The sequence below is a fragment of the Arachis duranensis genome, chromosome 3 (assembly GCF_000817695.3).
Source record: "Arachis duranensis cultivar V14167 chromosome 3, aradu.V14167.gnm2.J7QH, whole genome shotgun sequence".
Classification (NCBI taxonomy): Eukaryota; Viridiplantae; Streptophyta; class Magnoliopsida; order Fabales; family Fabaceae; genus Arachis; species Arachis duranensis.
In genome coordinates this window covers 134,045,829-134,068,392 of record NC_029774.3, presented here as the reverse complement: position 1 = coordinate 134,068,392, position 22,564 = coordinate 134,045,829, and the positions used below count along the sequence as shown (strand labels likewise).

The following is a 22,564-nucleotide window of genomic DNA, read 5'->3' as shown; positions in this document are numbered from 1 at the left end:
ACTGTTGTTGCTGCATTTTTTTCCTTCTCTTCTTTCTATTGATTTTGTAACATTATGTATTTTTTTCTTCTTTGTTTGATTTTTTCTCCCAAGAAATATTATAAGAAAACGAAATAAGAAGACGAGGAAAAAGAAGCAGTAGAAGATGAAGAGAAGGAAGAGGAAGAGTTTTGAATTATGCAGAACTTATCAGAATAAAAATACACCAAAAAATTCTTAAAATACATTCAAATATCTTGGATTTGGATCCTCTAAATTTTGAATTTCACTTTAGAGAGTAAAGTGTGATCTTCTACCATTAAATAGTTTCTCTTTCATATTTATTCTTGGTCCCACCTATAAAATCAATGGTAAGAGATCACACTTTACTCTTTAAAGTAAAATTTAAACTTTAGAGGATCCAAATCCAAATATCTTCGTGTTACACTCAAATTTGCTGCAAATAAAAAATATTTTTTCTAATGCTGCATTTTTTTCTTCTTTTTTTCTCATTTCTTTCTTTTTTTTAGTTAGATGAATGTAAGTTCATCCTTTTTCAAGTAATTCTGCAGCATTATGTGTTTCTTCTTCTTCTTTGTTTGATTTTTTTTTATTCTTGTTAAGAGAGTAAAGAAATAAAAAAACTTGAAAATGTAAAATAAAAAGAAAAAGATGAATAAGAAAAAAAGAAGATGGTGATGATAATAAAAAAAAACAGTAGAAGATGAAAAGGAGGAAGAGGAAGAGTTTTGAATTATGCAGAACTTATCAGAATCAAAATACACCCAAATATCTTTGTGTTACACCTAAATTTGCTACAAATATAGAAAAATATTTTCTCTAATGCTGAGTTTTTTTCTTCTTTTTTTTTTCCTTATTTCTTTTTTTCTTTTACCTAAATGAATGTAAGTTCATCCTCTTCCAAGTAATTATATAGCATTATGTGTTTCTTCTTCTTCTTTGTTTGATTTTTTTTATTTTTATTCTTGTTAAGAGAGTAAAACAAGGAGAAACTTGAAAAGGTAAAATAAACAGGAAAAGATGAATAAGAAAAGAAGAAGAAGAAGATGGTGATGATGATTAAAAAAAAAAAGAAGAAATAGTAGAAGATGAGAAGGATGAAGAGAAAGAGTCTTGAATTATGTAGAACTTATCAGAATAAAAATACATCCAAATATATTCGTGTTACATCCAAATTTGTTGCAGAAAAATATTTTCTCTAATGCTATATTTTTCTTCTAAATTGAACCATATCTTAGCCACTTGATTGAATTCAAAACAATAATCAATTTCGTTCTGGTTCAATTGACAATCTGAACCTGAATTATTTATTATCTTCAACGAGATAACTGATGATGAAGGAGAAAGAGAAAAAGAAAAGAGGAGAAAAAATTTCAATAAAAAAAGAGGAAGAGGAGGAGGAGGAAGAGATGGTGTTAATGACGATGATAACGAGAAAGAAAAATTTCGAAGAAGAAGAGGCACGTGAAAGTGCGTAAATATAAATGACTTGTATGACTTATATGGGAAAACGCTTGTATGTGGAGAATAACTCATAATTGAATGTATATGTATACTAGTGTTAAACCCGTGCGATGCACGAACTTATATTTTAATTTGACATGATAAATTAAAAATAATATTTTATAATCATAAATTTTTTAATTTTAGTATAATATTATCATCGTTATTATATAATAAGTGTATTGAATATGTTATTTTATATTTATTTAAAATAAAATATAAGTAAAACAGTTTAAAATCTATAATATTTTTAAATCATAAGAAAAGAGACCTGAAAAAATAAGAATATATATAACTGTATTGGTAGCGTATCAATTTTGTACTAAACTTTATATAAAAAAACTAACAAAAGTTTATCGATAATATAATATTTTACTAACATCATTAGATAAATAATTGTCATATGATGTGCTTTATGTTACACATTTCATTTCAAGTCTGAAAGTATAGTTATAGATAAATTAGTTAAATTTACGACAAATATTCGTACAAAAGTGTAAATCATAACATGTTACTAAAATGAAAATACTATTTTTCTTACTTAAATATTATTAAAAATTTCTTTGAACATGACATTTGTTGTTGATGACTTTGGATTGCTATCTTAACCTAGAATTAGAATGTTCAAGTTATTACGACTCTTAACTCTTGACAAAGCAACGTAAAGCTATGCATAGGTGAATACTGATTTTGGCAAGTAAATTCCTACATGTTATAATAATTTACCACATAATGAAATACTTTGGTTTTTCAATATTTTTCTCCTCTTATATAGTATCCCGTCAGCTAATAATGTCAAATTGCATTCTAAATACAATTTGGTTTGCTAGCACTATTAGATATCAATAACATCACAAATAGTTTTCTCAATTGATGACCAAACCTCATTAATAGTTGTAATAAATTTTCTATCGTCATACAATAGCCCCAATGAATAAAAAGTATCTTGGAAGCTAGGATATATAATCCTATTAACTGTCCTAATAGATTCATATGTTTTGCAACCTTTCTGAACAGTTAACAAAATTCTTATATAATAGATATCACCTATACTCGATGGAACATAGTTTAACTTCACAATAGAATATTCTTTCTTGCGTGAATGTCATTCCCTTTTGTCTCTATCATAAAAAATTGATTTGAAAATTCAGCATACGTTAAAATTTGACCTGCTTTAAATTCTTTGTTAGCCTCCATCCATGCTAAGAACATCGTATCTTTTTCTTTCTCTTATTCCATGATTTTCTCAAGATTGTCATTGTCTTTAAAGATGGTATTTTGCTTTTCAAACAAATAAAAGGTTAATCTCATCACTGAAGGTCATCTCCGATGAATATCATAAGGCAAAGTTCTCCACACAGCTTCACGTGCAGACAAATACACACAATCATAAAATTGTTTGATCTCATAATAATCTAAGCATTCTCTCTACTGAAAGCTTCCTTTGAAATCTCAACTACCACCTTGTCTTAATATTTATTCATGTACTTGAACAAATATTTGATAGTATTTGACTTGTAGTACTCTACGTTAACATGCGCTTGATAAGACATTAGCATATATGCATTGTAAGAAATTACATTCTTATTATCCATATGGAATCCTTTCCTTTCAGTAATTACTTTTATGTCTTATATTCTATATGATGGATATCAACTATCATTAATAATTGTGGTGTTATTGAATATTTTAGGATAATATTTGGTGTAGTACCCATATTTTATGCAGGGAGAATTTGAGCAAATGGTCCATGAATCATATATGTAGACACAACTCTAAACAATTTTGGGTATCGAACAGGATTGGACAATCCTAACACTATTAACAGGTCAATTTAAGTTGTATTTTTTATCTTGTGGTCTCTACTCAACCACAAAATAATATGAATATGTGGTGGACCTCTCTTTTAGAATTTTACCATATATATCATTATAATAAAAAGATAAAAAAATATGTTATAAATAAACTATCTATTTTATATATATGCTTTGATAAATATATAACTATGCAAATAATTTAACAAAAAATTTTGCTAAAAATAAGGTTAAATGATGAGCAATACATGTATCTAGCACTTCAAATGGAATCCCTTGCTTAAGATCAGAGGTTATCATGTCAAGCTTAATTTTGAACACTACGTAATATATCTATCGGTCTTCAACCTTTAAGTTCTTTGGATTATTAACTCTATCAATCTCTTGCCAACTCGAATTACATGTCATTGTGATGAAAAGATCTAGATATTGATATATTTCTTACAAATTGTTAGAATATCTCAATAATTATTAAACATGTATCTCATGCTACATGTGAAAGACGCAGGTAGTTAGAATGATACATTTATCTGCTTTGAAAGCATGAATTTCATCCCTAACAATTATATCTTGAATCCTAACTCGTTGTATATATCACTCCTGATCTTATTAATCAATTAATTAATATTTTTATTTTATGCTCATTTTAAAATAATGGCACGGGAAAAGTTGAAATTCAATATTATTTTAAAATATAAAACTCTTTTAATCTAATCAAAAAATAAAAATTAGAAATAATTGTTTTAGTTTGATCATAAATTGTATCTATCCTATTATTTGTCAATAAAAACAAAAAATAATTACAATTTAAAAATTAATAACCTTATAAATTATATAAATATCTAAAACTAACAACTTAAGAAAGTGCATTTAAAAATTTAAAAATTAACAACCTAAGCAAATAATTTAAATTTTAAAAAATAACAACCTAAGAAAAACAACTTAAGCAAATAACTTAAAATTTAAAAAATAACTACCTAAACAAATAACTTATAATTTATAAATAAAGTTTTAAAATTTTCTAATAACAACACCTAAGCAAATAATTTCCAAGCTCAATGTATTAGCGTCACATCAGCAAAAAATTCTCTATTTTTTTGAACTACTAAATTAGTTCAATTTTTTAGGAACGATAGAAAAAAAATTAAGTACAGAAAAATATACATTAGTTTTTTTTTAAATAGTATAAATAACCTCACATTTTAAAAAAATAAGTAATTTCATTCAATTTAATCTAATATTTTGTAGTTAGCAAATTTGCTTATAAATTATGTAAATAAAAATGATATTTTTAAAGACATTTGCTTACTTAAAAATTAAAAAAAATTATATTTTAAATTAAAAAGTTTAAACAAAGTGTTTTAATTAGTAATTAGAAATTAAAATTAAGTTTTTTTAAATAATTACACATTAAAAATTAATAACTAACTTAATTATATCAACAATATTTTATATTAAAAATATAAAATTTTATGGTATCAAATACTAAATTAGAAATAACAAAATATCAACGGTATGAATTGAAAAAAAATCACAAGTAATAACCAAATAACATTAACTTATATTAAAAAAAAAATCTAAATTCCAAACATAAAAATAAAAAAAAAAAAACTTAAGAACAAATAATATTTTCACCAAACAAATATATGTTTAGCATTATTCTATTAGATAGACTTAAAAAGGGATTCTAAAATATGCCCATTCAAATTCTCAATTTTTATTCTCAATCTTGATTATCTTGCAAGTTAAAGTATCTCCTTTCGCTCCCGAATCTTCGGACTCCGAGAATAGTCGCTTGGTTGGTGTTGATTTTTAATCTTGTCTTTGTTCCGAGTGTCGTGTTCCTTATTTTTGTAGAAAAACTAACAAGTTTTGAATAATGTTTGTAGAACTTTCCAACTTCTTCTAGTGTCTTAAAAATCATTCCCACATTTGGGGCAAATTTTTCATCCACAATACAGCTGGTCTGCATGGTGAACTGAAAGCTTTAATACGGTGAAATAATTATATAGTGTTCAGTGAACAAAACAGAACATATTCCTCTAATTTTTTTTACTCACTCTTTTCTGCATACCAAACCGAACACATACTCATGGGGAAATAACTCTATAATAATTACCGAACCGAAAGGTTACTCACAGTAAACGAAAGATAATCCATTATATAAAACCAAATTCGAAACAACTCTATCTACAATTTAGATATTATCAATTCAATTTAATTCAATTCAGATTCAGATCACCTCCATCCATTCAATTCAATTCAAATAAAATTAGCAATTGAATTCCATTAAATTCAATTCAAAATTCAATAATCCAAACCTCATCAAATTGATGCGTTTCGAAAGAATAATCCAAATCGCACTCATTTAACTGATTTGAAATTGATTCATTCATTGTTTTAAATTCAGAAGTCCAGATGGAAGAAAAAAAGAAGAAGAAGAAACACAACGAAACTAATTACGTCGAACTCAATTCAGATCCATAATGCAGAGAATAAGGAATTTTATTAGGTTGAAGAAGAAGAAGAAAGAAAATGCGAGAAGAGAACAAGGTTTATGTTGTGAAAGGTTTATCACGCAGAAAAGGTTTACGTTATATACGTTATATGAGGCGCGTGTATAACAAATGACTGTGAGATGAGGGAACGCGTGTGTGGAGGAAGTTATTTGGATAACATCCATGTATTTTTTACATGAATGTAGAGCTTTTCTGCTTAAATATTCTTTAAATTTTTTAAAATTGATTTATTTTAAACAAAATATTTTTAAAATATCATTTAAAATTTAAGAACGAGCTTCAAGTGTGTGTAACCTTAAGCTACGTGCGTATTCTTCTTCTTCTGTCTTGTTTTCTGAGGTGTGCATCATCTAGAGATCAGGATTGTTTGTTTTTGTTGTTAAAGGTATACAAGGAATTCACTCCTCACATTTCTATGGTATTTCCGGGAATTGAAATTCCAAGAGAGAGAGAGTTGCATTGGGTCCCAAAGAAGACAAAGTTTTGGTGAGCCTCTGCTTTTGCAGAATGTATTTTCAACATTATACCCCACAAGAATAATTAATACCATTGTGATAATGAAAAAATATGAAATAAACTAGACTTGTTTTGTTACAGTAGTCAAGGGGAATATGACTTGATTGGCCTTTAAAGGTACAATATTAGTCTTTATCTCAATTACTACGATGCTTCCTTCCTCCAAAAAGGACTTTCAATCCAACTTCTCAGAATATTTCTTCTCTGCACACAGTCTCTTCCAATCTTCACTTCAACTTCGTCAATGGAGTGCAGGAGCATCCAAAGCATGGCATCAAGTAGCACAAGACCCAAATATGACGTGTTTGTGAGCTTCAGAGGTGAGGACGTACGCAACACCTTCGCTGATCATCTCTTTGCCGCTTTCCGTAGAAACGGAATAGTTGCATTTAGAGACGATAGGAATCTGATGCAAGGACAGCACATCTCCACTGAGCTGGTGCAAGCAATTGAAGGATCTCAGGTTCTCATTGTCATCTTCTCTAAGAACTATGCTACCTCTTCATGGTGCTTGCAGGAACTCGCTAAGATGCTTGATTGCAGCAATACGATAACAGAACCAAATCTGTTGCCTATTTTCTACGATGTGAGTCCGTCTGAGGTGCGTAAACAGACCGGAGACTATGGGAAAGCGTTGGCTGAGCATGAAGAAAGATTCAAACATAACTCAAAGATGGTGCAACAATGGAGGGAATCTCTGCTGCAAGTCGCCAATCTCTCTGGTTGGGATATACAAAATAAGTAAGTAATCTTTCCTAAATTCCATTACTATCTATACATGAATAAGTTGATTAAACAAAATCACCTTGTATTACTCTCGTTTTCTCTTTGTTTTAGGTTGTCTTATATAAGAAAATGAGCTTACAAGTTCATTTTCTCTTTGTTCTTTCAGGCAGGAGAATGGAGAGATTGAAAAAATTGTTAAGAGGGTGAGAAGCAAATTAGGTTGCAATTCGTTAAGTGTGGATGGGTTGGTTGGGATGCAATCTCGTGTGGAGGAATTGGAAAACCTGATTGATTTCAACTCCGATAATGAAGTTCGGGTTGTAGGCGTTTGTGGCATGGGTGGGATAGGAAAGTCAACACTTGCTAGGGTCGTGTATGGTAGAAACCTTCATAAATTTGGTGCTCATTGTTTTGTTGATGATATAAGCAAAGTTTTTCGTGATGCGGGTGGTCTATCTTCTCTACAAAAGCAACTTGTTTGTCAAATTACAAATGGAGAGATCCAAGATATATACAATCATTACGAAGCTAAGAGTTTGATGAAAACTATGCTACGTTGTCAAAAGGCTCTGATTGTTCTAGATAATGCCGAAGAAGTTGAACAGTTAGAGAAGCTTGGCGTGACTCGTGATTGTCTATGTCCAGGAAGCAGAATTGTAGTAACTTCTAGAGATCAACATGTCTTGAACTCTTTTGGGCTAGATCAAACATACAAAGTTCAACTCTTGAATGACGATGAAGCTCATCAATTGTTTTGTGAAAAAGCTTTTGATGATAATATAATTATGAGTTGTGACGAGATTAGCAGAGAGTACAAAAAGTTGACGGATCTTGCACTTAAATATGCTCAAGGCCTTCCCTTGGCAGTTAAAGGTTTGGGGTCATATCTACGCGGTCGAGATATCTCTGTATGGAGAAGTGCCTTAGATAGACTGAAAAATAATCCAAAGAAGGAAATCGCAGATGTGCTTCAACTTAGTTTTGATGGATTGGAACCCCTCGAAAAGGAAATATTTTTGGATATCGCTTGTTTCTTTAACCACCAAATGGATTATCGTGTGGAAGACATGTTGTACTGTCGTGGTCTTCATCCAAAGATTGGAATAAGTGTACTCATCGATAAATCATTAATAACAATTGATGGATTCTATATTAGAATGCATGACCTGTTTGCAAGAGTTAGGCATGAGAATAGTTCGGCAAAGTGCTCCAAATGAGCCATGGAAGTGGAGTAGGATATGGTGCAAAGAGGATTTTCAACGTATTATGTTTGGAAATACGGTATGCAGTTTTAAAATATTTTCAATTTTATAGAGTTAATAGGTAATTGAAGTAGTCTAATATTTTTGTGGCTTTTTTGTATTTAGGTAATTGATGATGTTAAGGCCGTTCAATTGAGGGGATTATATGATGAAGAAAGAAATATGACATTAAGAGCAGAAACATTATCAAGAATGAGACGACTTGAATTTCTCAGAATAGAAAGTGTTAGTTTTTCTGGAAGTTTTAATAGCATTTCTAGCGAATTGCGATATCTTGAGTGGAATGATTATCCGTTTACGTATTTTCCATCATGTTGTAAGCTATCCGATGGCACAATGGTACTAGTAATAAATAAAATAAGCTTCACTTATTTTGAAGTTATCAAACAAATAAGTGAAAGTGTAATTAATGATGTTTGTTTTTTCTAACTGTGCAACAGTGTCTGGACAATTTGAAGGAATTGAATCTCTTTGACTCCGAAAATCTTGTGAAGCCTCCAAACCTTAGCCAGGCTCCAAATCTTGAGCGGCTGTTCCTTATAAGATGTAGAAAGCTTAAGCACATACATCCATCAACTGGAGACCTAAGAAAATTTGTTCAGTTAGATTTGAGTGGGTGCACAAGTTTAATGAGTTTTCCCATCCCTGTATTCGGTATATCTTCACTAAAATATGTGGCTTAAGCTTAGGTTACCATTCCATTTCTTCAATTATTCTAAAAGTAGATACAACCATGTGTTCCATCTGTGTAGGCTTTCTCTGGCTCGCTTAAGCTGCGTGAATTATCTTAACCTAAGTGATTGTAATCTGCATACTATCCCTGAGGCCATATCATCCTTACATTATTTAGTGTTCTTATTTTTCAAGGGAAACAATATAGTTAGAGTACCTGATTTCATAAACAAGCTTCCCAGACTGAGAGTGTTGGTGTTAGATAACTGCAAACGGCTAATGTATGTAGATGAGTTCCCATTGCCATTATCCTATTCAGCGGCAGAGCGAACAAAACTTGTGAAAAGGGGAGAATTGAGTATGTTGAACTGCCCGAAAATAGTAGAGAAGGAAAGGTTGAGTGGAATGGGTAGTTCATGGATGAGAGAGTACATTAAGGTGCGTGCGTATTGTTGTTGCCATTATTGCTGCTCTTGTTTATCAAATGATTAGGGTTGTTTGTGTTTTTGTGGTTACAGGTACACAATGAATCCACTGGTAGAGTTGCTATTGTAATACCAGGGAGTGGAGTTCCAATTCCAAGGTGGTTTAAGGATCAGAATAAGGGGGCGGATAATTCAATGTGGATAGAATCATTTCCGAATGCCAATGACAACAATTGGATTGGCATTGCCCTTTGTGCCCACATTCTTGTTCAATTTGAACAATCCCTCTCCATTAAACTCTACTTTTACGACCATACAGGAAAAGGCAACCTAGTGTACTATGTTTATTGGCATGAAAAGGAGGAGGAGGTGAGGGGTGAATTGGTTCACCTCTGCCTATTCTATCTTTCTCGCCAACTACTCATTCAGGATGGAAAGCTGCATGATCTTCATGGATCCCGCTTTGTATTCGAAGCTAATGCCCACAACTATGTGGATGTGAAGAAGTGGGGAATACGTGTGGTACTGAACCAGGATTTGAATCCCGCTTTTTATTGACCAACTAACAGGTATTCTTTCATCATCTCAATGTCCAATCTTTTCCAACCTTTGACATTCACATCACCATATTAAACATCGTTTTTCTCTTTTCTTTTCCCATTCACGTAATCATTTTTCTTTTCTTATCTAGAACTTCTCTAATTTTCTTTTCTTATCAGCGCTATTTTTCCATTCCAAACCAAACACACACTAGGCTTCCAGTGGATTCTGCTGGAGTACAACACAGGAGGCTTTTCTTCCCATGTTCTATATTTCTGCTGTTGTTACTGTTATTGTCACTCTATGCTGCTATGTTATTCGAATATGAAGCTTTTAAAGCTTGGCTGAAATTGTCTAATCTATGTCCTTGTTGCAGAGAAGAGGATTGAGATATGTTGAGGGTGATTCATAATTAATATGAGTAACTAGAACTCATCAGAGAAGAACTTGTTGGTGTTCATGCTACCATGTTCCTGAACAGAAAAGCTCTGCATACAAGCCATTAGGGCTTGTATGCTTTACAAGTTAATTAACGAATAAACCCCAAAAACGCAATTCAAGGTCTACGTTCTTCTTCCTCTTCCTCTTCTTCTTCTTCTTCTTTTCTTTCGTTTCTTGCCTTCTCTTTCTTCTTCTTCTTCCTGCACGTTCTTCTTCCTCTTTCTGTTCTTCTTCTTCATTTACGTGTTTTTCTCTCTGTTTTCTTTCTTCATTATTCTCGATTTTCATTGTTTTTTGACATCAAGCTCTGAAATCGTTTTTGAAGAAGAAGAAGCAGCAGAAGATGAGAAGGAGAAAGAGAAAGAGTTCTGAAATATGCATAAGGTGCACTTCAACGAATTTCAGGTGTATTTATTAAATCCTTTGGGTGTATTTCTGTAATCCTTTGGGTGTATTTCTATAATCGTTTGGGTGAATTCCTGTAACCGTTTGGGTGTATTTCTGTAATCCTTTGGGTGTATTTCTGTAATCGTTTGGGTGTATTTCTGAAGTTCCATTATCTTCAAATTTGGCAAGAAAATTGTTTTCATGGAGGAAGAAGAAAAAGAGTCATTCATAATGCTTTGGAAACAGGAAGTGTATAATGCATGTTGAATAGCGTGCGATTTATTTACTCTTGAATGTGGAAGTGTGTAATGTGTTAATTAAGTGTAATGCGTGTGTTTTATTGGACTTGTAAGACTTGTAAGCCAAAAAGGCTTGTATGTGTAGTAGGCTCGTTGTTGAAATGCACTTGCCTTTCTTGGAAAATTTTATGTAAATCGTGATATCCATGTTTTAAAATAAAGTAGCATTCTTTATTTATTTGTAGAGGCAGTAGAGTATTATATATGTTGTTGCAATTATCAATTATCCATGGAAAAGAACCAACTTATTTGGTAGCATTGTTGTATCAGTTATGATTGCTTTGCTTCTAGCAGTACTTGCATATCTGTGAGCTTAATTAATGTAAAGATTTCAATATGCTTCACAGGACCTTGTGCAAGTGGAGCAGTTGCAAACTTTGCATAAGATTTTTTTATTAGCCAGGTAAACTATTAAATGAAAAATGAGTATGAATGAAAAAGATAATAAGATAGGACGAAAAAGGTGTAATAATGCACATTAGCATTTATACCATATATATATTACCGTTTAATCTATGACATTGTCAATATACTAAAATGATCACATGAAAAATAAACTAGTAATAGTATTATCCATAACGCATGAACTAAAAGTTAAGATGAAATATACAGACAAAAAAAAGAATAAACTACATAACTAATATGAATTAAAGTTCAAACTTAAAGCTTAAGTGACAAATCAAGCCCCAGAGACTCAGAACTAGAGGGTTCATTATCTGTCTTGGGATCCTGATCATCCTTTGCATGGCGAGTGAGACTTGTAGCAACATTGTTGGTAGAAGAATCTCCTAATTGGGGATTAGTTCCATTACCACCATTATCATCTTCTTTTCTCAAATTTGAAGAACTTGCTTGAATTCCACTAACCCCGCCTACTTCATTATTTGGTTGCAAACCCTCAATACTTAACCTATCAAGTGCTAATGATGATGATGAACCAAGAATCCCCTGCGTTGACCAATTAAGATTACGACCAAACCTAAGAGCAGCAGACCAAGGATAAGAAGGTTTGTGAATCATGGATTCGACTCTTACCCCAAGTGTCCTATTATAGGACCCGTATAAAGATGGTGTGGAAAAGCTATGGTAAGGGTAATATGGAAAGTGAGGGTGACCAAAAGCACCCGTGTCCATCCCTTGGCGACGTTTCGCTATCGCACGCTCTTGTTTGTGGGCATTTTGGTGCCCACCAAGGGCTTGAGAGGACGAGAACTCTCTCTTGCAAAAATTGCAAGAGAAAGTTTTCGGCTCTGAAATCCTTTCTTTTTCTTCGGTGTTTTCATCTTTTCCTTCGTCAACATTATTATTAGTCCAAGTTGACGATGATCCCATCACCCTCTTCCCAGTGTTGAAAAAATCGAGCTCTTTCACGTTGGAAGAACATCGAATCGATGAAACATCGTTGTGGGAGAGCTTCACAAAATCCAACATCCTTTCCATATTATTATTGGAATTTGAGGCTTGGTCCGGTTCAGAAGCTAGATCATTGTCCCTTGTGTTGTTATCAATCCCTTGGGAGGTGCCAGAGATGCTTGAGGATTCAGAAGGACAAGCATCCGAACTTTGTGCTGCCATGGCTCAAGAGAGAAAGAGATGTTGCAATTTTGAATTTGAATATGTATTGATAGTGGCATGATTAAAGGTTATTTATATAAAAACTTGTATTGTATAGTGTTGATTAGAGTTTGTAGTTGTGCACAATATTAAAAGGTTTAATTGAATATACTGAGATCTTTATAATTACAGTAATCGGTTCTACTCTTCTAATTAATATCTTTGTATTAACTTAGAAAATCTTTGAATTAAATTTGACTGATTGGCTACGTGATTTGGGAGGGTTATGTGCTTTTATTGCTACTAATAATAGTGTGTTCTATTTTAAACTTTTAGTGCAAGTTGATAAAACTCGGTTATTACAAATAACTTGCTTATTTTGGTGTTTTATACAGATATCTTGAACAAATGAAAAATTACTTTCCTTTTTCAGCCGTCTCTTGCTGAGCAAACTTGTTTGATAAGGCAATTTTCATTGCCATCTTCTGTCCACTTGTGTGGAATAAATTTTCACGTCTTAATGATTCGGTTCCAATTTGCAATTGGAAAGAATTGAACCGGTTCATCGTTACAATTTCAAAGTACTAAACAATAATATCTGTAAAAAAATTGATTTGATAATCTTCAACGAATTTGGGCTGTCAATTAATTAATTTTCTTGAAGTTTTTTTCTCATTAATGAGTTTGCTAACGGAATGAGATCGAATCTTTGGTATTTAATTCTTGTTACTGTCGGATAACACTACCTCTTTAAAGAAGATACATGTATGAATGTATGTATGTATTTTTCCAATTTTAGAAAATAAAATTTGACTTGTGTTTTAGAATAAGAAAAAAATGTTATGTGAGCAAATTATTTTTGTAAATAAGTTCAACAAGTCTTTTTTCTTTTTCTTCTTATGCCTTTGTTCCTTTGTTCCTTCTCAATTGATTTTCATTATGCCAATAAACTATTGGACCAATTTGTTTACCGTAGGATTTTACTTTAGAAGGTAAAATAAGGAAGTTTTATCGTTAGATCAAATTAAAACTAATTTTTCATTCAAAGGTGAATATTTGATGAATATTTTATTTCCTGATTATTTTCCACATTCACTACATTAATATTACTAAGAGTTGAGTTCAATCCAAATAGTTATATTCATTGCCATAAATTTGCAAATAAAAGATATTTAGAAGAAGTAAAAATAAGTAGAAAGTAACCTACAATTTTTTTATTTTATATTTTTTAATTATTTCCAAAATAAATAAACAATTTAAATTTAATAAATATATAACTATAAATATTATATAATATAAAATTATAAATATTAAATTAAATATAATAATTTTGTGTTATTAACTTATTATCTATTCGGTATTAATAAGCTGGGGAGAATGAAGATCTGATTTGGTCAAAAGACACGGGAGCGTTTAATGGGATTTTTTTTTTTAGACTGCAGGTGAATATTATGATTCAAGGGTTTCTATTTTTGGTAAGTTTCTGTCTGATATTCAAGGCTTTAATGCTCACAATGGTGGTTTTTCTACTGAAAATGAAATAGTGGAAATTCAAGTGGTGCAATAATTGGTTGATGCCTGTCAATGGAGCTGATCGAAGTCTGACCCAATGGGTGCAATGCAAGAATATGACAACACTATTGTTACCAGAATAATCATTAGTTAACTCAAGTTTCCAACAAGACATCATGAATCATGATTCAAGAGGACTCATGTAATGTGCACAACTTTATCAGTATTATTATTAGCTTTGTTGACAACACACCTCAGTAGAAGATCTATTCCTCCCATTAATTATAATAAAATAAATGTGCAAATGATATTTATTATACATAATAGCTAAAACAACAGCAAAAAAATACAGAAATAAGAAGTGGCATAATAATAGATATGCATGGGTGTGTCTTCACCTAACAACAAAGCTTTTCTGAATAGTTTGACTCTTGATACACTCAATCAACCAAGTGAAAATGGAGTAACTATAAGCTTAGATACATCTCTCAACTTTCCTCTATCTAACCTTCAAACTTTCACTACTATCAAGCACACAGGAATACCAGAACTGACTTCAGTGACCTGTACAGAACACTTGGGAAAGAAAGCAAGATAGGAATTTTTTCAACTCATTGCAAGCATCGTTAGATGATGAATATCACACTACAGAGTATAGAGTATTCTTAGAAAAAACAAATGAGTTAGATTGTAAATTAAATTCCTCATAACATTCATCCTTCAATGGACAAGTTAGTGAATTCCCGGTTTAGATAGTCTGGATAGAATCATAGAAGCATTGATGAGATATATTAGGTAAAAAGAATGTGACTTTACAACTCAAGTTTCATAATTCAGTAAGGAAGAAACAAGGAACAAAATGCATTATTATATATATAGAGATAGTTACATCAAAAATGTTTAAAACTAGACAGAGTGTACAATCATACCTAACTGAAGAGATACATAAGTACAGTTAAGAATGCGTTCGACAGTTATGTGCAATTTTATGTCTCCTCTTGTAAATGAAATGATCCTTGGACATCAGAGTGCAGATACACAAAATGTGGGGGAATGCATCATCCATCAACAATGAATTGATCTTCTTGATTGTCTCCCTCAACCCTGGTGTCACCATGAACCATTCCGTTTACATGATGCAAATTTTGCATCATTTGTGAAAGATAATGGTTGCTAGCACTAGTATGATCAGATAAACCAGCAGGTTGAGCAGTCCATTGTGAGAATATACCAAGTAACTGGCTAGTAAGGTTTTGTTGCTCATGAAGTATTCGGGTTTGCATTTGGCCCATCTCTGCTCGGTGCTGATTTAGCATCTCATCAACCCTCTTCTTCCATTCTAGCCTCCTGCAATTCATTCTCTCTTCCCGTTCCCTCTCACGAATCAACTCTTCATCTCTTCTTTTCCTTTCCATCTCTTCATTCTCCTTCTCCATAGCTTCCCACTTAGGCATCCACTGCCTCCTTGCCTTCATCCTATCCTTCTCCCTCTCCTCGAGTCTCTTCTCCCACTGCTTATCAAGCTCCACTCGGACGTTCTCCCTCCTTTGTCTCTCCCTTTCTCTATCCATCTCACGCTGCTCGAATCGAGCCTCCATTTCCCTCAACTGTCTCAGCTGGTTAGCTAGAAACCTCCATGCCTTCTTTTCCATCCCCTTAACCACCTTCCTCTTCTTCTTCAAATTCAACCCCGTCAATTCCCCATTTTCACACACATAACCGTTCTCCACATCATCCCTCGCTCGACTGCCACCACTCCCATTACAATTCTCCTCCCCTTCCTCAACATCATACTCAAACCCCAAACCCATCACTTCATTGTCCATAGCAGCCCCAAAATCCCCATCCTCACCATGACCAATCTGCTCAAACTCAACTATATCCATTTCCCCACCCCCACCACCACCACTACCATCAATAAACCCATCTCCGTGATCATGATCGTGATCTCGATCCCCGTCAACGACCACCATCAAATCACCACCACTACCATGACCACCAACACCAAGTGGGACATCCCCAAAAACATCCTTGTACCTCAGAAAATTAGACCAATGCGTGAGTCCCTCCACCCAATCAAAATCACCATCACAATCCCCACCGTGAGAAGAGCCGTTCTCCGACCCGGAGAACTCAGGCTTCTTGATCTTCTGCTTAACAAGGAGGTACTGGTGGCGCATGTTCTGCACTTTTGTGGACACGTCCTTCCAGGACCACTGCCAAGGGAACGCGACAGGGTCGCGGAGGTGGTGGATCGTGTTGACGTGACAGGCGATTGGCTTGAACTTCTTCTCGCGAGTTCTCATCTTCGCGAGCGTGCCGTCACCGACCATCTCGCCATACTTGTCGATTAGGGTTTTCTCCTCCGCTTCTGTCCATTTCTTCCGTCGAGGAGGAATCATCTCAAACCAATCCCGATTACGGTAACGGTAACGGTCACGGCGGTGAAGTTGGTGTTGGTGATGCTGCCTCCTTCTTCTTCTTGTTCGGCTTCGTCAAGCACCAAAACCTTGTCGTGTATCGATTCTGATTGCATCGAGAACGGGAAAATAGCGCAACTCGCTTGAATTTTGATTGGTTTCGAATTCAGAATTTTAACCTAGCAAATGAACGATTGATTGTCTCTGAAATGGAGAGGAGCAACATGATGGCGGTGGTGGCTTACCTAGTGGAGCTTCGGAGGAGGAATCCAAATAGAAGGAGCTGCGGCGCTGAGTGTGGTAACAACAATGATTTTCGCGGAAAGTTGGATTTTTCCTGAGAAAGTGAAACTAGTTGATGTGGCTGACTGGGGTGGGATTGAAACTCACAAGCACTCGTGTGCAAAGAAAGCAGAAAATTTCTCAGCTAATTTTACTTTTCCTTTCTTTCTTTTTATTTTTTTTCTTCAATTTTTAAAAATAAAAAATTTAAAAACATTTTGAGAAAATTTTAAACAGCGGTGGGCATGCCGGAGTGGTTATCGGGCATGACTAGAAATCATGTGGGCTTTGCCTGCGCAGGTTCGAATCCTGCTGCTCACGTTTTATACTCTTCTTCATGAATTAAGATTACAATCCATTATTTTTGCCTATACTATTGGCCGAGTTCAACAAATTTTTAATTTTCAGATCATCTGCCCCTCACAAGTATGCAAAGATGAAAAAGCAACAAGAATAAACTATAACAGGAACTTCTAAAATAGGTTAAAACTTGCAACGATCATAATCTCATGTTCACCCAGATTATTGTTAGTCTTTTGGCCAAAATTAAAACAAAAGTATCTGTTTCCATAATTTATTTCTACGAAAAAGAACAATTATTCAATAGGAAAGACTAGGAAAAACTAAACTGTGGCATGTATCTATCTACAATTTCCAGCTATGCTTCCTGTAATATTTCAAAGATGATGTAGGCTTTGCCGTTTTTCCATGACAGCTTCATCTTTGAAAGAGCATTTAGCATAACCTTCATCAGATTTTTCTAAAGGGGAAAAGACCATCACTGCCGCACAGCTATATTGCTTCTGAGTCGTTTCTAGTGTGTTCTGGAGTCATGAACACAGGGGGAGGAAGTACCGATTTCTCTCCCATGTCCTTAGTTTTGTGAAGGAGAAAGGTCCCGGATAAAATCGTGACAAAGCCGCACATCTCAGTGGCGATTTGCGATGCATTTTGCGAGGCCCAGTCCTGCACAGCACAAAAAACAAACCACCAAAATAGAGAAGAACTTCATTTGCAAAGTGCCAATACATATTTTATGTGAAAACAGATCACCAGAATTCAAAGTATAATCTTGGAGTCTTGGTCTTTGAAATACAAATTAGAACCTCATCCTGAACAGAATAGATTTATTTTTCTCTATATTCTAACTCTAGCACAGAGTGATCACTGGCTCAACTAATCAAATTCACATAATATGAAAATTCAGTGTGCCTAAATTTAGATGTCCATGTTCTCTAAAAAGTAGCCAGAGAGTACTGATTTATTGTTAATACCATAGGTAGTTATGTTTATCACATTTTTCATCAATGTTTTATCTTTCAATTTTACTTTGACATGCACTCTGAAGAAGCAATTTTTATTTCCACAAACTACCAGATTTGAAGATAGTATTGCAGCTCTAAGTTCTAAACAAAAGTAATAGATGTTTGCAACAAAAGATTCATAAGGGGCACAAAGGTAAAAGTCACCTTAAACATGATCATGCTGGCAAAAATGGTAAATGTTGTAAACATGACATAGTAAACTGGTGATACGACAGCAGTGTTGAAAGTGTCTAATGCCTGCAAATTTTACCAGAATAAACTAACAGCATTACAACTTAGTTAGAAAGGCTCTTATCGCAAACTGCTAACTCAACATACTTATTTTAAAGACACAGACAGAATGCCGAAATGAGGTGAAGTTCTACCGTGAGTCCACTGAAGATACTAGAATAAATAAGATGCCATGACATTCCTAGAATATTGCATCTCAAGCTTTATTCATCCGGGACAAATCAATTGTAATTGGGAGAAAACACTACAAAGCCTCTTGTTCAAAACTTTTTCAAAATGCTATATACTGAATTACACAATGAAAGTGTGGCCATTTAGCTAGTGATATCATGACAGAAACCTCAAAGAGGGAGAATGCATAATCTTTTTTTTTTAGAAAAAGCCATGCAAATCACCATCTAAAGCTGAGTCAAATTCTGAAAATCCTAGAAACAGTAGAAATGACTCTGGTTCTAATTCTCCAATAATCAGCAAATAGAACAGAATACATTACATCACTGATAAATATAATTCCAAAGATTACCTTGTTCAAGTAGTTAATCTGTAAAAGACAACATCCTAACACGATCAGTGTAAAAAACCAGGTCTGAAAGTACTTGAATTGATTTGTGCCTTCAAATGTAAGCTTCAGAGCTATTCCTACTGCTTTCACGCTCATGACCTATAGTATGCAACAACAAAGAAACAAGAATAATTTTGACGATGCTAAGTTTATATGGTCAACCATGACGCATGAGAGCTGAAGATAATTAGTACCGTAATTGAGCCTGTGAAAGAACATATTCCAATATATACTATCATATGGGTCTGTCCATAGCGTGGAACGCAATAGAAAATGAGAAAATTAACCACAATGATCATAGCACAAGTGTACAAAATAAAACCTGTTCATGAGAAAAGAATGGGCGCCAATGTTAGTCACACATATATGAATGCTTGGAAGGAACTAGTTGAAACAAAGCAATTAAGGGTGAAAGCATACCTGGCTCTGTTGCAAGCTCCCAAACTTCCTTGACAGAATGAATGATTCTTTCATGCGGAGCATGTAAAACAATAGTTGTAGATCCAACCACACAAAGAGCACATCCAAGCACACCAAAGATGTGCAATCTCTCTTTCAAGATAAAGTGAGCTAGCACTGCACTGCATCATGATATGAGTTCGTAAATTTTTCCGGCATCCACATTTTTATTATTGAAGTAACAATATGCCTCTCCTAAAAAGTTATGCTATGAAGAATACCATGTCTCTTACCTGAAAATGATACTTAAGGCTCCTAAAGGGGTTACAAGAATCGCAGGTGCAAATGCATAAGCTGCAAAATTGGCTATTTCCCCAACTATCACTGCAAAAATTTAGACGTCTATACAAAATTAGTTGAAAAAATTCCCTAAGATTAGTAGCACGAGAAAAATAATCACAGAACACTAAGAGTTAAGATGAGAAATTTTTTCTATAAAAGGCCTCAGCTAAGTATATATCTAAAACATGATAGATTCATGTAAATGTAAGGGATCTAAAATACTGGTGATCACTTCAGAAGAGACTCTTTATTCTTTTATGACACTGAAAATTTTAACATGTGCCAATTATGTTTTTCCCTCTTCAGGTCTTCCCCCTTGCTTTTGAGAGTAAAAAAGGGGCAGTGTCATTTTACAATTGCTTATCAAAGAGTTACGTGAATTTTAGTGCAAAAGAGGTTAAGAAAAGTCCAATAATGTATTTCCTTTTTAGTTAAAGATATTTCAACTATTTGTAATGCTTATGAAGACCAAAGAAAGATGAAACTCATCATCAAGTAATACAGCACAACATGCAAACACAACTTGTACCTGAGGAATGTTACAATAAAATTAGGTAGCTTATACACTAAACAAAAGGGGCTGGGTTTCAGCTTTCAATACAGTAAAGGAAACAACCAGGGAAAAAAAATCACTTACTTGAGATCATTCCAATCCACCAAAACGGTTCAAGTAGGTATGAATGCCCTCCAGTGGCTGACCAAACCAAAACAATTTCATTGATATTAGATATATTGATCTGATCTAATAACTAGCAAAAAGTGACAGTGACAGATAAAAGATAACTTAGAGAGTATGCTGAATAGACAACAGACAATTGCCGCATTCTAAGGTCAAGTATTTTCAATAACACAGATGATAGCATGACATGAAAATTTCAACAGAAGAAAAAATAGGGATAATTGATGATGAGATCTATATATGAACCTGCTCTTTTCCCTGTAGTGGCTGCTCTTCGAAGCCCCATCTTCTTGATTATGAAGCTAGAACCAATGAAAACGCTGGACGAAACGGCCAGAATAAGCCCAGTAACATTGTCCTTGGTTGCCTCCATATATCACAATAATCACAATAATATACTAAGAAGCAGCTACAACAGCTCGCTCAACAGATTCACCTTTAGCTATTGATCTATCATCATGAACAAAAAAGTCGCATATTACACATACATCTCAAATTAAGGAATCAAACAGGATCGAAATTCCAACGTGAAATCACACAAATCATGAATCATGACATGAAAAGCAGTAACTGGATAGAAATTAAAAGATCCGTGCTAGCGAAGGTAACTGCAGTTCTCGAATCAGATTAGTTGAATTCCCCGTAACAGGATCTAGATATGAGTGAGTGACAGAGAACAAACACGATGATATGAAGAATAACGAAGAGAGATACGTACCTTCGGAAACAAGTTGGTAATGGGAGCTAGAAGAGCATGATTCAGAAGAAGAGAACGTGGAATTGAAATGAGTCCGTTACGCATGCATCCCCTGAAGAAATAATGATTTTCAATTTTTAATTATTGATTTTTGAATTTTTGAGATTTTAAGATCGTCCGCAACCCGCGTGTTCCAATGCGAAATTGTTATAACGTGTTGTTTCGCTGTATTGTGTGTCTGTTTTGTGACACTCTTGTGTATATATATATATATCTCCGAGTCTGAGAGCGAGTTTTGTTGATACATTGCCTCTCCACTTTCCACTCAAGTATGAAACATTTAGAATCACAAGAACCTAAGCCAATGGCATTTGGACAGATACTAATTTGCGAAGACCACGGATACTTTATACTTCCACAATAATAATCTATCAATATTGGACATCTTCTCATGTGCATTGCCCATATATATATATAATAGCCAACGATTAAATTCATAGCGAATCTGAATTTTATTTAAGAGTCTATTACTAACTAAATTAATTATATTTTGATCTATCAACAAGTTATAATTCAAATATCATAATCACCTCATATTCATTTAAAAGTTATGAGTGCAAGTTTCACTCTACTAGTTGCTATATATATAAATGATTATTGGTCAATTATAAATTTAATTATTTTATTATAATAATTTTTCCTTCGATTTTTTTTTCAGTTTTTTTTTCGTTGTGCTAATCCTTATTCTTTAAATGACGCTATACAGAGGATGACACCTAAAGGCGAGTCGTAATGGCCTCATATTCAGCAGGCTCCGATTGTTTTGGTGATTAATTATTTAGTTAAAAATTATTGGGGTTAATTTGGTAATTAAAATTTATATATGTAGCATTTTTTTTTTACTTGTTTATTTAGTATATTTGAGTTTTATTTATCTATCAATATTATTTATTTATTTAATATATTTAGTGGGAGAATGTTTTTTTTTTTCTCTCTCTATATGATAGAAGGAATGAAAATTGAAAAGTCAGTGTACAAGTAGTTAGAATTCAGGACATAATTAGCATCTTATTAGCGGTGAAATCAACAACAGAAGAAAATTAAATCAACAAGATTTGAATCCGAGACATTGCTTAAAATGAGTTTCCTTATCTATTTATAGAGTTTATTGAATCCTAAGAAATTGGATTTGAACTAAACGGAATTATTGAAATAAAGATCTAGCATTCATTTTCCTTCTCGTCCACAAAATTTAAACTCCATATTTTTATTTTATTTAAAAAAGGAAGATACCAAACAAGAGAACTAAACAAAATGGTATTGTCATCCTTTTTAGGCTTCTTACTACTTCTTTTTCTGATTTCTCGTGTTCTTTTCTCCTTTTCCACCCTTTATTTATCAGCTGATGTGAAACCGAGACATGTGAATTGGTGAAGGAATAAAAACTAAACTGAAAT

General features: G+C 33.4%; 3 protein-coding genes and 2 non-coding genes across 5 annotated transcripts; 3 read left to right on the top strand and 2 right to left on the bottom strand.

Moving 5' to 3' along the window:
* Window positions 1–6,620: 6,620 nt before the first annotated feature.
* On the top strand, window positions 6,621–8,295 carry LOC107482285 (disease resistance protein Roq1). The gene is made up of 2 exons (XM_016102731.3): window positions 6,621–7,093; window positions 7,245–8,295. Exons 1-2 carry the CDS (start codon window positions 6,621–6,623, stop codon window positions 8,293–8,295), a joined length of 1,524 nt encoding a protein of 507 aa, XP_015958217.2.
* A 46-nt stretch (window positions 8,296–8,341) lies between these two features.
* Window positions 8,342–10,658, top strand: LOC107482286 (disease resistance protein RPP4). The gene is made up of 5 exons (XR_008007059.1): window positions 8,342–8,359; window positions 8,446–8,679; window positions 8,781–9,450; window positions 9,531–10,006; window positions 10,157–10,658. It is a non-coding gene; the product is annotated as a disease resistance protein RPP4 (transcript).
* A 1,106-nt stretch (window positions 10,659–11,764) lies between these two features.
* Window positions 11,765–12,730, bottom strand: LOC110279598 (zinc finger protein 4-like). The gene has a single exon (XM_021139536.2). The coding sequence runs from the start codon at window positions 12,677–12,679 to the stop codon at window positions 11,765–11,767; it is 915 nt and encodes a 304-aa protein (XP_020995195.1). The 5' UTR covers window positions 12,680–12,730.
* Window positions 12,731–17,111: 4,381 nt separating this feature from the next.
* On the top strand, window positions 17,112–17,193 carry TRNAS-AGA (transfer RNA serine (anticodon AGA)). The gene has a single exon. It is a non-coding gene; the product is annotated as a tRNA-Ser (tRNA).
* Window positions 17,194–17,563: 370 nt separating this feature from the next.
* Window positions 17,564–21,465, bottom strand: LOC107482287 (probable magnesium transporter NIPA1). Its single transcript, XM_016102733.3, has 9 exons — window positions 21,129–21,465; window positions 20,657–20,860; window positions 20,369–20,425; window positions 19,683–19,773; window positions 19,411–19,571; window positions 19,185–19,312; window positions 18,952–19,089; window positions 18,342–18,434; window positions 17,564–17,838 (listed from the first exon to the last, which is right to left on the bottom strand). Exons 2-9 carry the CDS (start codon window positions 20,781–20,783, stop codon window positions 17,665–17,667), a joined length of 969 nt encoding a protein of 322 aa, XP_015958219.1. The 5' UTR covers window positions 20,784–20,860; window positions 21,129–21,465; the 3' UTR covers window positions 17,564–17,664.
* Window positions 21,466–22,564: the final 1,099 nt, after the last annotated feature.

What these genes read in the sequence shown, in the direction of transcription:
- LOC107482285 (XM_016102731.3), top strand. Translation starts at nt 6,621, where the DNA reads ATGGCATCAAGTAGCACAAGACCCAAATATGACGTGTTTGTGAGCTTC. An exon ending in GGTTGGGATATACAAAATAA is followed by an intron (nt 7,094 to 7,244) that starts GTAAGTAATCTT and finishes TTGTTCTTTCAG; the next exon opens with GCAGGAGAATGGAGAGATTG.
- LOC110279598 (XM_021139536.2), bottom strand. Translation starts at nt 12,679, where the DNA reads ATGGCAGCACAAAGTTCGGATGCTTGTCCTTCTGAATCCTCAAGCATC.
- LOC107482287 (XM_016102733.3), bottom strand. Translation starts at nt 20,783, where the DNA reads ATGGAGGCAACCAAGGACAATGTTACTGGGCTTATTCTGGCCGTTTCG. An exon ending in GGAGCTTGCAACAGAGCCAG is followed by an intron (nt 19,313 to 19,410) that starts GTATGCTTTCAC and finishes TCTCATGAACAG; the next exon opens with GTTTTATTTTGTACACTTGT. An exon ending in CCAGCATGATCATGTTTAAG is followed by an intron (nt 17,839 to 18,341) that starts GTGACTTTTACC and finishes TGTGCTGTGCAG; the next exon opens with GACTGGGCCTCGCAAAATGC.